Raw genomic sequence first — 17,241 nt, forward strand, 5'->3', positions numbered from 1 at the left:
TCTCAACTAAACCCAAGATTACCTCCTCCTTCCCACTCATGAAGTCACACTTAGTTCTCTTTCAATAACTACCTGCAACTCTCCTTGCCACCATCCACTGGCATTTTTCTTCAGAATCAGAATTAGTTGTCCTGGAGCAAGACTAAGCTGTTCACTTCCTGATGCAGCATAGGCAGTAGTAACCTGAGCAATTTCTGAAAAGATATTAATTGCATTTTTAATTTTTTCATTACAGTAAGGACTAAACCCACAGAAATACTCTGCTAGGTACCTTGGAGCTAGGCATATGAGCCACCACTAAAACACTCCTACAAATCTGAACACTTACAGTCACTTAAGAAACAGTCCCACAAGTGAAAATATTGTCACACACTTACCGGGTTTCTTATTTATTGTTCCAGTTTTGCCAGCATTACCAGAAACCTACAAAAACACAACAATCATCTTTTATTATGCAATAAGAACAGTACAGGTTACACCAACTTGAAGCAGGGGTACAGAAAAGCACCCGGAGATTTCAATTTTGAGCCCGTATTTAGCAAAATACCATCCTGCAAAGCAAGGCAGGGTGACCCTGTGACCAGAGCACTGATGTAGCACTCAGGCTACCCATGCTTTTGGTTTCTGCCAAGGACATTAAGCTCTGCTTGAACTCACTATCTAAGAGCTGGAGATACCACTATCAGTAATATAATAAAACTGGGAGAAAGGATCATGTGTTAATTTTCAGAATATGAACTCACTTCTTGCTCCTTTGGTCTGACATAATTGGAGGGGAAGATTCCAGTTCTGCCATCAATGCTCCCAGTCCACCATTCCCCTTCCTTCTGGGTCACCAGGATTTCCTCACCTTCCACGAAAGTCAGGTCTCCAGGCTCAGAGCTTGAATATGAATAGAGTGCAACATACTCTGTGCAAAGAGCACACACAGGGAAGGAGAGAAAGAACAGTTTCAGATAGGAGGATAAAAGTACATCAGATACAACTAAAGGTATCTTTAGGGTTCATCACTGTGTTCATAACATGGATCAAGTCTTCACAAGTTTGTGATTCAACCCATCCACTTGCTTGATTGTAACCACATCTTGCTCATGCTTAACACTCTGAATTAAGGGGGGACAACTTTGTACAGACAGGTGAATTGGGCACAGGAAGAGCTACTACCCTGTGATCACATCCTATGGATCAGCAGAGACCTGTAGACCACAGCTTGAAATTCATCTCTTGCATTAAGTATTCTCCCTTACCTCTTTGTCTCACAGCAAGCAGGTATATTCCACACCTAAACCTGATTAGAACCATTCCTATCTGATTAACACAGCAAAAATTTAAAACACAAGTGGAATTAAAGTATAATTGGGGAAGCATGGAGATACACTTGATTAAAAGCCTTAGAAAGTGCTTCCCATATTTTTTTCTCCAGTAATACTTATTTTCTTCACTCCTTACTGATTAAAAGAGAACAATCCACATTCAAGAGATTAAAATTTCCTTCTCATGTCTCTGCAGTAATAATACCATAGAGAACAGATGGAAAAGAACTCAGCTTATGGGTATGAGATAAAATTTAAGTTTTCAGAAAAAAATTAATGCTCAGGCAGAAGTCCTAAAACCTAAACCAAAACCCTATGCTCCACCTGAATTAGACAGAAGATATAATTAAGTTCCTGTTTCAGAATTCCCATAACACTAGCCCAACATTTGCACCATAGCTTTTGGATAAGCATTAAAAGATCTGTTCATAGACTCTTCACATATTAAGTCTATTCACATGCTATTAAGCAGAAAAAGATTGTATCATTAAGTGGCACATTTCACATGGTCTTACCCTCTCCTGCTGCATATGACTGTGTATTGGGCTTTTTGTTTACAGCTGCATAAATGGCTTCTGGTCTGCAGAAAGAAAAAACCATCTGATTAACCAGAAGAAGGCTGATCAAGAACAAACCTTGTTATTAGGATGAGATTAAACTCACTTTGGTTATGTCAAAGTTAGTATTGCAACCTAATTGATTCAGACTTCCCTGACTGTCAAACAATGACATTTAAGATATGAATGGCAGCCAAGAGCACACCACTTCCAAAAAAACCAAAAAAACCAAAAAAGAAGACTGATATATTACCAAATTATGCTATGCAAAGGAAGTACCAATTAAAAATTCTGTCTAAACTCTCACATTCTACAAAACTTCTAAGAATAATGCATGAAAAGAACAACTGAGACACAATGGTTCAGCCATCTCAGTAGATGTAGGCATTCTTTGTGGTTTCCTTAGCATAAAGAGACTTTGACTTATTACCCAGACAGTTACCTTGCAGTGCCAGAACAGACATAATGATCATTTCAAATAAAGAAAAACACCCTATTTCTGTAAGCTGTGCCTTGTCAGCTTACAATTATTTGTAGGGCACTTAGAAACCTGCACCTTCAGAGACAGAATGCAAGGACACTGCATTCTGAGCTGACTTGGTAACGAAGCAAAACAAAGTCTGGCACTTGATGAATAATCAAACACCACTGATTATTCACAGTACTCAGCCCTGCAAGACTGTCTAGTTACACAGTAGTGAGCCCAATCTTAGTGGGCTTGCCAGAGTGAAGTAATAAAAGCCTGAAACAGCATGGTGTAAATTGTAAGCAGTATTTACATTCTGTACTTCAGAGCACCACGAGAATTTTGCTCTCTACACCACCTCTTTTTGTAAACTGTTGAATAAAACAAAAATAGAAGTTGCACTTACTCCTCTTTCTTGATTTCACTCCCAGGTAAGAGCTTTACATAAGATTTTGGAAACCAACCCCTTCCTCCATGTACCTCCCCAAACCACCAGTTTTCCTGCTGCTCCAGGACAGTAATGATATCATTTTTTGAAAAATTCAAGTGGTTATCTTTTTTTGCAGTCCAAGAGCAAAGTGCTTGTGCTTTTAAGTTCTCGACAGGCTGCCCCTGTTTAGACAGAAATAGAGAAGTTGATTGACCAAATCAACTCAAACTGGTGCAAATCTTAAAAAAAAAACAACCAAACACTGATTTATCTTTTACTGAATTTTAAGCAACTTCATTCTTAAGTTATGGCTGAGTATTTTCTCTACATTGATGTATACAAGCTGCTTAGTGAAAAATAATCTCTCAACACTGTTTCTCATTGTTAGAAATATCTTGTGTGCTTAATTACAGGTAAAAATGTTAAAATTATGAAACATACTGCATGAATCTTCTTGATTAATGGTCCCTGAAAACATATTGAATTATGTTGATGCACACTAATGGAGCATCCAGACTGGTTTCTTTATCCTCTAGCCTGCTCAGTGCATTCAGTATTAGAAAAGTTGTGGTTTGTTTTGGTTTATCTTTAAATCATTAAATTCATTAACATGAAGATAAAATACAGCAATTACAGCTCACACAAGATACCTGTCCATGAATGGGTGAAACAGATCCAGGGGACACAGTGCGAGTAAAAGCTGATTTCTGTTGCCATGCTGTATTAACATTCAGGCTAGAAAAGGGTATGTTTTGGTAATCAGATTCTTCTGCAGATTTACTTGTTGAAAGTGGTCTGCAAATTGAACACAGGCATTTTTAACAAATCACAATTTTTATTTAAATAGTACCTCAAGCAGACCTTTTTTGGTCTGTGTATAACATACATAAAACAGATAATCCTACAATGTGAAGCAGACTCTCAAATACTTAAAATATCAGAGTTAGAACTTTCAGGTAGGTTCTTCATTCAGTTTTCTGCATTTACATTTTAAAAATAAACACTCCATGAAACTGTACAGCACATTAAGTGTGCTGTAGCACATTAGATCAATTCAGAAAAAGCCATTTTAACAGAAACATAACAAAAACTCACTCTGAAGCAGCTGAGGTAGTAGATAAAGATACTGTAGGAGGAAGTAAGGCCTTCTTAGGAGATAAAGATTTTTCTCCTTCTGGTATTTTTTCTACATAATTGCATGGAAACCACCCAAATTGTCCTTGAAAACTCCCATAAAGCCAACCAGGCTCTCCCACAGTTTTTTCATCAACCTACGGACAGGAAAATAAACGCAAAGAAAACAATTAGTAGTGTGAAACAAAGAGGGTATCCAGTGTGTCAGCACCTCCTGGAACTCTGAGTGAACACTGTGAGCAGCTCTCATATACAGAGCAGCATTTTCATTCCTTCCCTTTCCAAATTCAGCTGATTTTGTCCTATTCAAGAAACAGGGTGATTATGGAACAGTTTCTAGACACATGTAGAGACAGGCCTCAAAGACATTATATCCTTCAAACAGACCCCAACCATGCACACTGGGGCCCATGTATCATACCCTAGAGCCACCCTGCATTGTTAAAAATTATGATGCCAAATATGCAGCCAAAAGGCAGTGGCTGGTGAGCTTCCTGTGCACAAAAACTGCTGCTTGTAGTTAGAATTAACTGTGGCACTTGACCACCTCCAGAACACTATTTACTATATGATTAAGTAATATTGAATCCTCAATGATGCTGCAAATTAGCACATTCTTCAAAACTAGCTAAAAATTAGCAGCTCATGAAACACTACACCTAGTTAGCTCAGTTGAGGTTTGGGTATAAAGAAGAGGTGGTGGCTGATACTCCATTTTTGAAATAAGTTACCAGTAGTAAAATGACATGGTTATTTATATCTGAGAAGGAAGTCAAAACAAAACCTGTTGATCTTGTTCCCTTTGCCACACTTCATTGGCATGAAAACAGCAAATGAATGACATAACTCCTTTAAATTTAGGGTAATGCTTCAGTGTTTTAGTATTTTGTACCATGTTGCTTTATAAATTCTGCCTTACCACCTACCTATATTGCTTATTGCCTGAATGAGGAAAAACCCCATGTACACACATATATTCTATACATATGTATTAATGGTATTACCATTAAATTGTCATTCAATTTTTTACAAGCCAACCAGAATGCACATGCTTTCAAAAGTGGTGTTACACAAAACAGCACAGGCTCCAACTGAGAAGCCAGAAGATATTTCCTATTTATGGTCCTGCTCTAATAGTGCAGATAGCATATTAACTGAATCCAGGAAAGTGCTACAAAGAATAGACAAAGAATAAATACTGCAGATTAAGTGCCTGAGGGAGCATTTATGAACAGCCAGCCAGCAGGAGGCAGAAGTCTATGTTAATGATATATCAGAAAACAGTACTGTGATTCAGAAGAGCCTTTCACATTTACTTGTTAAATAACTAGTTTGTTTCATTTGAATTTAAATAGCATTAATAATTTTGTCATTTTACTTTCAAGTCTCTATTTTCTACATATATTTCAAGTAGACACTTAAAAGAAAACCTGCATGTGTCCAACAAACTGCAGGAATTACATCATTCCTGATCAAATTATTTCAGAAAGTTTATGTTAAGTGTTCACTATTGATATCCTAAAGAGAGTCTCAACATCTCTAGGACTGGTAAGAAACAAAGAAAGCTTTTAGCTGAAATAATTCTAATTTTACATAATAAAAATACATTATCAAATTTTGATTTTGAGTATGTTTTAAAATATATTGAAATAACATTTTTGACATTTAAGGCCTTGGTGTGTCTTAAATCTAGCTGAGTTGAGCTGGGTTTTTGCAAGTCAAATGTGATGGCAAACCTTACCTGAATTACATCCCCAGTATTAAAGCTCATCTCATCATGATTCCTTGCTTCAAATGGATATAAAGCTCTGTAATTTACCAAGGCAGTTGAATTCCAAGGCTCTGAGATACCAACTGCATTGCCTGAAAGGATAAGAAAACTCTTTACCCCTTCTGATACAGCTGAAAGATCTGTTGGAGCCCCACCATTCTAAGAAACAGGTATGAAGATAAGAAAACTGTTCTTGTTCCAAAGACACTATGCAGGTATTGAAGGAGAAAAGTAACTACAGCAGATAAGGATAAATACAATGCAAGAGCTTAACAAGTTAACCAAAGTAAAGATAACAGACAATAAAATACATTGTCCCCTGAAGAAAAAAAATTCATCTTTATATTCCTTGTCAAACAACTCCAAGCCATTATTTAAATATAGTCTTGTTTAATACAATTGTAATTTTTCAAGTTGGAAACATACCATTGTTACAACAGTAAGTGTGAAGAATTTGCTTGGAAGGCTAAAATACAGGTTCTATTTTCTTTGCATTTACATTCTTCAAGTCTGCAACTGATGTTGCTAACAGTGAATGGTTTACAAAGAAAAGCTGAGGTGTGCAAATCTATTTTAGCACTGTTTTAATTTGGTTCTTGCTGAACTCGGTGACAAAAGTGGCTCATAAAACCAGACAAGAACTAATGTAGAATGGAACTAAGCAAAACTGCCCTTAGCAAAATGATTGTTAAACCATTATTTTTCAAAGTCCCACAGCTAGAGTTAGATTGACTTCAGTTCTTTGGTTTTTTAATAAGAGCCATTGAGTAATGCAGAAACAAACTAGATTTAAATGTTAATAAATCACTTCATTATTACATGTTCATCCACTCAGCACTGAAGAAAACTCCCCCACAGCATCATTCTGCTTTAATGAAAGAAAGTACAAGCCTTAGGAAAAAGCTAAAATATTACTGTTTCCAACACCTGTGATTTGTTGGCCATTTATCATCAGCCATAAGTGCTGAAAACTCATAAAAATAACCTAAGTTGAAAAGATTATTTATATCTTACTGAAGACATGGAACAGTGTTGAGCTTTTGTAATAATATTTTAGACAATAGGCCTGCCATTGTGTTACATTGGCAATAATACTTCTAAAGAATTCAACAATGCAACATTAAATAAGAAAAAGGAAAATAAGAACCACTAAAGCAAAAATCTAACAGATTACCTTCATTTTTCCAGGGTGGCTTGAGACTTTTACCCTCTATTGGTTTCAGCAGATCTGCAAGCTTCTCATTTATGTTTAACTTAGAAGTGCGTTTCTCTGCCTCTTGAGAGTTGGTCACTTCTTTTATCCTCTTTATTTCTTCGTTCTGCTTATGCCTTTCCTCAGCTTCTTTTGCAATTTTTTCTTGCTTTCTTCTATCTTCTTCCAGCTGCCTCTGCCTTTGTTGTTCTCCTTCCTTCAAGATCATGGCTTGCCTGTTGTTCTCCTCCTCCATATAAAGCTGTTTATTTTCCCTTTCTCTCATCATAGCAACTGCTTCTTCAGCTTTCAGCTTTTCCTGAACTTTTTCCTGCATTCTCTCTTCCTCCAATCGCTTCTTCTTCTCTTCCTCTTCCCTCCGGATATTTTCCTGCCATCGATTCTCCTTCTCCCTTTTTGCATTTCTGAAAGAAAGCAACGAGAGGAGTGGGAGGGAGGTTTATGTTCAGAGTAGTCAAACACACTTTTAAGTAAAATTGAGTCTATGGCACCAAGTCCTCCTCTCTCTGGGCAATAAGCTCCTTCAGAGGAGACCACGCTTTGTCTTAACACGAGTACTTCATATCTAAGAAACAAGCAGAATAAAACTTTTGGTGCAGATACACTGCCACGTGTTTACTTATGCTGTGCCCTCATCTTTCTGCTCACCTGCATCCTGATAAGCAAGCAATGATGACTGAACAAAGTTCAGTTTATAAAGGTGAGTTCATACTTTCCAGCAAGTTATTATCCAAACCCCACAACTGGAAACGAAGATTTCCAAACAGATTAATAACAAAATTTCCCTCTGGTACAATACTGATCTTTGTTGCTTTTATTTTTTGCCTTCAGCAGTTGTAATCCTTTCAGTGCACTTATCCCCACCACTGCCACAACCTTCAGCAGACAAAATCAGGGAATCTGACTCAATGCTTTGAAATTATTCAGATTTCATCCTGTGCATCATCTCTCCAGACAAGTTACTATTCAACTTAACAAACTGAACTCATTGTCATCTAACTCTTGAGACCTATGGGCTGGAAAGAGTGGACCTAACCCTTTAAGGAGAAAAATATTGTTGAGGAGGGACAATAACTAGAGGAGCCTGCTTCATCAAGTCACTGTGGGAGGTCCACTCAACTAATGGCCATTTTATTATTTTCAAGCACATGATGGAATCTTGTAGGAGCTGTGCAGTAATACTGCTGCTCTAGCAGATATCTATATTCAAGGGAAAAATTAATGGGACATCACCATACATATAGGTCTCTTATAGGAACCGTCACAGATGTTATGAAACTCCATTACACTCATGTACAAAAAGGTTGCCATGAGCCAAGACCATGAATTACATATACATCCAGGTCACTAGCTCTGCTTTATTAAAAGCAGTCAATGTAAATAGGAAGTATTGAAAAAGAAATTTTTTCTCAAATTGCAATGACAAAACACAGCAATTTTTTGAATGAGAAGCCAAAACTAGTTCAGCAAAGCAACTCCAGAGCTGAGGACTGCCCACCAAGAGCACCCATCCACCCTCTCCTTTTTCAATCCAGGGTTGCTAAGCACAAAACAGGCAGCTGACAGCATAAGGTCTGGAGGTAGAAAATCATCAAACCCTAGAAACTATGATTTTTTAACCAGTGTAACAAAAGAAATCACAACCAGTTGCAAATAAGATCATAAGAAACCAAGGGCTGAGAACAGGCAAAGTTTGAGTGCTTGATACAAGGCTGGGCTGAGGAAAACCAGGACCAAGTATGTGAAAGGATGAACCTCTCAGACATATATTTTTGTCACTGTCCTCCCAAAAAAGGAACCAAATTTAAAACTGACAGCTTGCTCACTCATTCAGCTTTCAAGATTAACATAGGAATTAAACAGTCAGTGCAGCCACTCCTATTGTCTTAGAGTATCAATCCCACAACTGCCTGGATACAGATGACAAAACACCAGTCCCTACTCAGTCAGAAGTGCTTCTAAGGCAATAGGTCAGATATTTTGAAGGCCACAAAACCAAGAAAAATTAAGGTCTTTTAAATGTGTGAGTAAACACATTAGCTCGACTAAAAGAGCTAAGAATCTTCTCAGCAAAAACCCCTATTGGGTTTATAAAAAAAAAAAAATAAAAAAAAAAAAACAAACAGATTTGAAACAGAAAATTCAAACCACCTTCTGTCAGTGGTATTCCACATAAAACATTTTCTCTAAAGCAATTCACTAGGATGGATTTCTACTGATTAGACCTCCTGCTTATTACAGTCAGTGTCTTAAAGTCACCATAGCATTATTTTCCTGTAACAACTGCAGTGCTTGATGCACTCAGACATGGTACCTTGCAGCCTCATCTTCCAGACGCTTTTTCTGTGCAAGATCAACTCTTCTTTTTTCTACCTCTTTTATTTTGTCCTGTTTGATCCTGTGGAGCTGCTCCAAGGCTAACTGCTGTGTACTGTAACTTTCTCTCAGGTCCTAGAGAGGAAATACAACACAGTACATCAAAAGGAATAAAGCCAGTCTTTCCAGAAAAGCATCCAGGCATCTTAATGCTTTGTGAACCAAGTTTTAATACAAATGGACAGAGCAATATTAAGCTATTAATAGTCCTTGAAGATCACTGTAAAGAAAGTCAAATAAATAAAAGTACAAAAGTAGCTGGAAGATTTGCAAAACCTTTGATGTAACTTCAGCTTTAGAAAAGCCCTTCCAGTCATACACCTGCTGGAAATGGCAAATGCAGCAGAGGAGAAGGGAAGATATAAAACTGAGTGTTCAAACACAACGTTATCTAAAAACACAGAAAGCAATGAAGTATATTTTAAATAACTAGAAGATACATTTGCTGAGGTGGCAGACTGAAACTGAAAGCCAACACATCAGCCACAAACATCAGGAGACATCCCTTCAGTAGGGTGTCTACCTGTGCAATACTGTCTGAATGATCAATCCCATATTTAAATCAGAATAAAATATAAAAATATCCATCAAGTTTATCACAGTGGGAAGCCATAGCCTAAAGACTCAGACTGCAATTTTCCTGTATTTGTAAGCTTAACAATTTTACTCTTTGTTTTTCAAACACATCCTTCAATTCCTTTTCCATTTCTCTATGACAACAAGCTTTTTCACAGCAGAAAAACAGTGTGAATCTTTTGGATAGTTAAATTTACAGAAAAAGAATCAACAAGAGAATTTCTTTACCATGTTACAAAACATCTGTAGGATACTACATTATTTTTCCTTAGAAATCCTGTTACAAAATCCTGATACAAACTGAACAAATCAAAAGGTAAACCCTGACTTTTCATATCTAATCTTCTAAATGCAAAAAAAGCCATTAAGAATTATCTGGTCCCACCACCATTTTGCCACAGAGATAATGTGCTATTTATATGAAAAGGGCAACATAAGATTTCTGTGTCAGTGAAATTCTCTGTAGCAACAAAGGAAACAGAACAATTGACTACTATTTCCACCCAAACATATTCACTGAAAACATTTTTTTTCTCATTTTGCATAGAAATTGAGGATCACTATGGAACAAAACTGCATTATAAAAACTCCTGTGTCTTCGACTTAAAGGTCAGTTAAATAAATCTGAGAATAATTCATGAGGAAAAAAACTCTCAGTCAAATTTTTGACCTCAGCAGACAAAAGCAGTCTTGAGGGAAAACAGCAAGTAGGTTTTAGTACTGGGTTAATTTGGAGGCTTAATAGCATTGTGTTTCCTGTGTTGTATGTCATATTCTGGGTACTGATGCTATTTCTAGCTTCTTAAACTTGAACAAGAATTGATAAACCTGACTCACAGCTTCAGATGTAGGGATACAGGCAAAGCAAGACAACAGAAGGAAAGGTGGGAGAAGACACTGTTTCCATCTAAGAGAATTTTTTGGTTGATGTTACAATAACTAAAAAGAAAAATCTCTAGGTAAAACAACTGAGTGAAAAGGCTGTTAATACATAAAATAGCTATAAGTATTTTGCAGTCTTTAAGAGGATGTAACTGCTAGCAGAACGAAAAAGAGCCTATTGCTTTTCTTTATCGTTGTACATCCAAACAGAAAGGGTAAGCAGAGAAAAAATGCGAAATAATTAAAAACCAAAAGAGCCAAAGATTAGAAAATAACCTTAAGTAAGAGGAAGAGGTTGTTGAGACAGCTTAGCAGAGACAAAAGGCACTGAAGAACAGAATCATCCATATTCTCACACTGTAAGATAAGGCAGATAAAAAGCCAATTAATCTTTGCATTGTATTTTGAAAAACATTTTAGGGAAGACTAAATGGTAGATGCAGCCACTGAACACAGCAAGCCATGCAACAAACATTAACTAAAAATTCAAGCTATATGGAGCCGTTTTTTAAAAAGAAAAGGAACTCCTTGTGCAGCATTTACATTTTTTTCCTTGTGTTCTTTGTACTGGACAGTGTAGAGTCCTCACACTGGCCCAGCATAAATCCATTACTTAAGAATAAAGTTCACATCAGTGCCAGTAGGAGTAAGCCAGTAAATAAAGTTAAGTGGATGCATGCTACTTGGCCTCAGCTGCATGCATTTTGAGGCAAATAAAGAGTTGCCTTTCAAATAAAGATGCCTTCAGGGACAGTGGTTGACATCTCTCAATTTCTATATAAATAAGTGTCCTAGGCTTACTGTAGGACAGTAAGTCTGTCTGCTACCAGATCTTACACAGTGTACTATGAAACTTTGTATTCCTTTCAATAAAAGTTAAAAAATTCAGTGAGTAATTAAAAAAATTGTAGCAAATATAACCTTCAGTCCCACAAGAACAGAAGTGGTAAGGGCCTGAAAAACTTCTACTCTAAATCAGAATGGATTCAAAAAGGTAAAAGTTTAAAGTGAGCAACAGTTGATTCATGCAAAGCAATGATTAGCAAGAGTTAATATTTTAGTAAATTAGCAATAGTTTTAAGTGCATTTTTATTAAGTGATTTACTACAAAGATTTTTTTCTTATTTGACATCAGAATTTCGTGAAAGATTTCCTGAATGCTGGTAGAAGTGTGACTAATTTGTTATGACTGAATGGAGAAATAAAGAAAGATGATGCTTACTGGTGTAAGACTAAGTATTTAGGGAACATACATACCTTAAGCTGACTGTTAAATGCATCCATTTCAGCAAGTTTAGAAGCAGTTTCTTTCTCAAGGGCATCTAGTTGTTCCCTAAGTCTTTGGCATAATTCTTCCTTTTCTAGTGACTTCTTGTGCACTGAACTGATTCCTGTACCTGCATAAGGAAAGACAAGCAAGCCTACATGGATTTCTGTTTTCACAAATTATTTTATTATTTTCCCAATATACACACATTCTCAAACTCCTTTCTCACAGAACTCCTTTATTTACCTTTCTATTTGTATACAACGCAAAGAAGAAATGTCCCCACCACCTGAGATATACAGGCATTACATTTATTAATACAGAATAATTTGTAAGGGTTTTCAGGCCACTTAATTGCAAGGTAAGAACTTCTAGAGTGATGTGATACAAAGACCAGTGTAAATTTTGCATAAATTAACTCCCTTGAGTTTACACTATCAAAAAACCCAAGATTTAATAGTCCATGGAGGCTATATATATAGCCTGTGTAAATACAGTTTTGAGTAAAATCAGTGTATTCTTGCAAAAATGTATTTGTTTGCCCCTTATTTAGGGCAAAAACAATGGAATGTGGATGCAACAATGCTAAGATGGGACTAACTGAAAAGATATAAAAGTGAGGGTGTAATTAACACCCCTTTATCCTTCAGCCTTTTATACAGGTGATGAACAGCAAGCAGCACAAACCAAAGAGAATTCATTTGCAGGAACTTACTCTGAGGGTTTTCAAGTTGAGCATTTTTAATTCTTTCACTTAATAATTGCTTTTCTGGAACTAAATAGATTAGTTTATTCTGATACTCCTGTAGATAAAGAAGAAAACATACCAAATGTTTAATACTGTTTACCCATCAATAAATAAAACTGAGTGAATTTTCAAACACAGTTCATAATTATGAAGTGGAGGGAAAAATTACTTCTATACTCTCAATATAAATGTTAAAATAGAATGCTTGTTGAAGCAAAAAAATTAATACAGCTGGAAAAGCCAAAACCCCAGACATGCGAAAAGTGTAAATATTATCCTGAGAACATTTAAGTTGATTGTACCAAGCCTAACTTAAGACAGTAACTTCTATGACACACAGGAAAAGTTTCCCTGACATACAGGAGCATTACATAAAAATGAAGTAGAGGATTATTTATGGCAGTCAACTGATCTGACATAATTAATGTCTTCCTATTCAAATTGAGAAAAAAGAGCAGTGAGGTAAATTCAACCCAAAACCCAACTTGTGCTGCATACAGACAAACATGCCTCATAAAAACTTGAGTCTGGAGCCATAAAAGAATTCATAATTAAAGAGAAGTCACTATTATGGGTTCACATAGGAACAGCTGAGGTTTTCACTGCTATCATTCAGCTATCACCTTGCTGGAGTACATGTCATAATTTCTTTAGCACCACAAATAAATCTAGAAACCTCTGCAGTGTTGATGGCCTTGCTGATTTCCTCTCTCCACTATAATCAAACCAATTTACCATTCCTTCCTATGAGCATGTATTACAGACAGCATTACAGAAACAGAATAAGAAGTAAAAAACCCTACAAGTTTAACAGAAAGTCACATACCTGAAGCTGTTGTTGTAGTTGCTTGACTTCCATAATTCCTTGGTCATATTTCTTATCTAAAGCTTCCAGCTCAGTTTTCCGTATTTGGTTTTTGCTCCTCATATCCTGCAGTCTGCCTGAGATTTTCTGGTGTCTGTCTGTCTAGAAGGAAAGCAAAGACAAATTCCACCACATACAGCACACAACACTTCTCCACTTAAGCTGTGGGCAGCTACTTGATGATCAGTGCTTTAAAACAACACAAAATATCTGCTTTAGCTTGCTCATCCATTCATGTATTTCAAGATCTGTAGTGAAATTTCTGTCTTACCAGGGCTTCTAATTCAAGATTAAGGCTCTTCTTTTTAGAGGTCAACTTAACAATTTCTTCTTGTTCCCTGTTACGTTGATTTAGAAGTTCTTGGCGACGAATCCTCTCCCATTCCAATCGTCGCTGGCGCTCAAGCTCCTGCTTTGCTGCCTGCAGAAAATTTACAGTACCTTAAATTACAATGGAGATAGAATTATATATAGAATTTTTATATAGAATTGGCTGGGAGATGCAGAACTCAGAGATCAGGATTTAATATAATGCACTCTACATCTGAAGAGCATAATGGCACTGCAGCATTTTGTCTTTTGTAAAGTGCTCTTATATACTTCAGCATCAGAATGAAGAATGTGATCCCACAAGATTCTTCATGCTGTGCTCCTAACTCTGGATGAAGAAAAAGCTATAAAATTTGGGGAGAAAATCTCTTCATCTTAGAATACAGCCCCAAAATGAGCACATTAAGAGATATTACTCATAACCTCCTTTGAGCAGAACTACGGAAAATATGCAAGTCTTACATATGGGTTGAGACACCAAGCTGAAGGAAATCTGTCTCGAGTTCAACCATCAAAATATTATTTGTTATGAATTCAGTACAATCTTTTTTGGTATACAGGTATTCGCATAAATCCAAGAAATCTGTGCAAGAAAAACATGATCTGTTCTATAAAGCATCTGAAAATCATCAACAGGATTAATTTATAACAGACACAATGTTTTCAGACAGAAGCAATGGTTTCTCTCCAAGACAACCTGCCAGTGGCCATGTGAAGGGCCAGAAGTCAGGCCAGCACCCAGACCTTGAGTGCTCTGTCAAGTGGATGCTGTGTGTATGTACATATTCCTTAAAGCATTAAAAAACAACTTCAAGAAAACAACCTCCCGCCTTTCTATTTCTTTCCTCCGTTCTTCTTCCCTCTGTCTCTCCAGCTCCCGTTGCCTCTCCAGCTGCCTTTCCATTTCCAGTTGTTTTTTCCGTTCCTGTTCCTGACGTTCCCTCTCTCTTCTCTCCCGTTCTTCCCTTTCTTTCTGAGCCTTGCGTTCAGCCTCTCTCTGCTGCTGCTCCAGCAGGACCTGACGGCGTTTTTCCAGCTCCATATTTCCTCTCTCATAGTTGGCTTTCCTTTTGTCCTCAAATGTCACTAAAAGAAGGAAAAGCAGTTATTTCTGTCCTCTGCAAAACACTGCTCTCCAATACCTCAGTTATGTCACTAAGGATAGATGCTTTTTTTTTTTTTTGGCAGGCTTAGGTTGTTGGGTCATGGATGATATAAGCATCTTGCATTTGTTAAAGTATTATTTTTCCTTCCAAAAATACCTTTAAATTTTCCTATGTCTATTCCAACTGAAAAAAAAAAAAAAGTTGTAATTTAAAACTGAACCTAACAGTTATTTCAGTTTCAGAGGAAAAAGAAAACAGCTTTTTTAGGCCAAGAGAAGACTATCTTCCATTAAAAGGGCTTTCCACTTTGCAAGAAACATTGACAGAGAAAGAGCTTGTTTTTTAAGGGTGTTCCCTGTAAGAGCTCCTGGAGGTAAAAACAGCAGAAAAAACAGGATCAAGCTCAATTACTGCAGTAGAGGATAAAAAGAGATACAAAGGAATGGTTTAGGTTCCCAGAAAGTCATGTACAGCAGAGTGCATCTAAGAGACTTCTCCTGGTATCATCAAGGAGTAGAATCTGCATTATATGCAAAGTGTAACTACACTGGAAACCCTTCCTTTCAAAACTCCCCAAAGTTATGTCAGGGATTTTCAACTGAAAAAAACAAAACTTGCATAATATTTGTCCATGAAAGATTTCTTTTCCAAAATACATTATTAATCAGCACATTGTTCCTTTCCTACAGTTAAAAATAGCCCCCGTTTCTGCTTTATCTGCTTTATCAATTCTATTAGATGCAATTAGCTGACTACATCCATTTAACAACCTTCCTAGCATCCAGGTTAAAAGGGACCTAGCTCCTGAAATGAAGCTCCACAGGGATCTGATTATGTCTTCCACTTTCTAAAGGTTTCAGTGCCCTTCAAATAGAGCTCTGTAACATTAAGAATGGGAACCCTTTTTTACCTGGCTGTTTTTTCTGTGGCTCCTCCTCTTGCACAGGCAGGTAAGATGGTAGAGTTCCATTTATACTCTCAGTATATTTTCCACTCCTGGAGGGTAAAAAGCCCACCAGCATTGTTAGGGAAATAACATGGCTATCTTCTTTGTTTAAAAATATATTGTGTTTCACTATCCTAAGTGATATACCTGAAAGAAGGTGGTACCAGTTCAGGAGGCAGAGTTAGTGGCAGAGGTTGTCCAGCTTTGGCTATATCAGTAAGGTGCATGGCTAACACAAACTCGTCAGCTTTCAGCTGCCCATCTCCATCAATGTCAGCTAATGACCTGCACAGTTTTAACAGTAGTAATAATTAGAACAAAATATCACAACCACTCACAGATGATAGGTGAAAAAAGGCACTGTAAGAATAATATTTAAATCACAAAATTCCTGCAAAATGTTCTGCTGAAAATAACTGCAATTAATAACATGAATACTTGATTAAAATAGGTGTAATTTTTTTAATAGTGCACTGCTATTCAGATGATCTTGTAAAATACAACAAAAAGAATAGGAAAGGCTAAGACGCAGCTCACAGCTCTTGATTTATTGCATCAACATGAGAAGAGCTGGGAAGAGAAACTGGGACTGTTCCTAACTAGCTTGAAATGCTGGAAACACTTTTTTTTAAAGCAAAAGAAAACATTATGTAAACATTACATAAAAAAGAAAACATTATTTAAAATTACATCAAATGCCACAACAGGAACCTTTGCTTAGAATTCTTTTTCCCCCCTTGTGTCTCCTTGACAGTGCAGGGAAGGTGTGAGCTGCCCAGCAGACCTTGCAAGGGGTAGGAAAAGCATCACCCACCCTCTCAAAGATAAACCATCCAATGTACCATTATCCTACAAAATGCTTCCCACACAAACCAAGGGGGAAAAACAGTAAAATGTTTTGAGATGTGGACAAGAAAGCAGAAACCTTTCTAAAATAAATAACTACAGAGATGCAATTGCAGGAATGTATCCTTAGACTGCACTTAAATGAATGCTTAATAAAACAACTGTTCATTATAAAACAAAAAACAGCAGTTAAAAAACCAATAAAAAACCAAAAAGGAAACGACAAAACAAACAAAAAACCAACACACACACACACACCCCACAGTGAAAAACAAAAGCAGGAGATGATGAAATGAGATTTTTATTATGTTCACAGACCAGCACTATTCACACATACCAGCACCATTATTGCAGCTATTACCATAAATAGAGCAATCCAGCAGAATTATTACTGAGGACTTTTAGGCTAAACTGA

The 17,241-nt window shown here is 36.8% G+C and overlaps 1 protein-coding gene across 3 annotated transcripts in view; it reads right to left on the bottom strand.

Annotated features, from left to right (window-relative positions):
* ITSN2 (intersectin 2) overlaps positions 1-17,241 on the bottom strand; it is an 82,979-nt gene that overhangs the window by 21,317 nt on the left and 44,421 nt on the right. For all 3 annotated transcript variants that reach the window (XM_030446663.1, XM_030446664.1, XM_030446665.1), the window contains exons 10-26: positions 16,128-16,265; positions 15,945-16,030; positions 14,752-15,014; positions 13,870-14,019; positions 13,560-13,700; positions 12,701-12,788; positions 11,976-12,115; positions 9,199-9,335; positions 6,846-7,288; positions 5,642-5,763; positions 3,862-4,037; positions 3,417-3,561; positions 2,743-2,948; positions 1,829-1,893; positions 744-910; positions 378-423; positions 73-194 (exon numbers count right to left, since the gene is read on the bottom strand). In XM_030446663.1, the coding sequence (XP_030302523.1) occupies positions 73-194; positions 378-423; positions 744-910; positions 1,829-1,893; positions 2,743-2,948; positions 3,417-3,561; positions 3,862-4,037; positions 5,642-5,763; positions 6,846-7,288; positions 9,199-9,335; positions 11,976-12,115; positions 12,701-12,788; positions 13,560-13,700; positions 13,870-14,019; positions 14,752-15,014; positions 15,945-16,030; positions 16,128-16,265 (2,635 nt within the window). The remainder of the gene's footprint in view (positions 1-72; positions 195-377; positions 424-743; positions 911-1,828; positions 1,894-2,742; positions 2,949-3,416; positions 3,562-3,861; positions 4,038-5,641; positions 5,764-6,845; positions 7,289-9,198; positions 9,336-11,975; positions 12,116-12,700; positions 12,789-13,559; positions 13,701-13,869; positions 14,020-14,751; positions 15,015-15,944; positions 16,031-16,127; positions 16,266-17,241) is intronic.

The sequence above is a fragment of the Calypte anna genome, chromosome 3 (assembly GCF_003957555.1).
Source record: "Calypte anna isolate BGI_N300 chromosome 3, bCalAnn1_v1.p, whole genome shotgun sequence".
Lineage (NCBI taxonomy): Eukaryota > Metazoa > Chordata > Aves > Apodiformes > Trochilidae > Calypte > Calypte anna.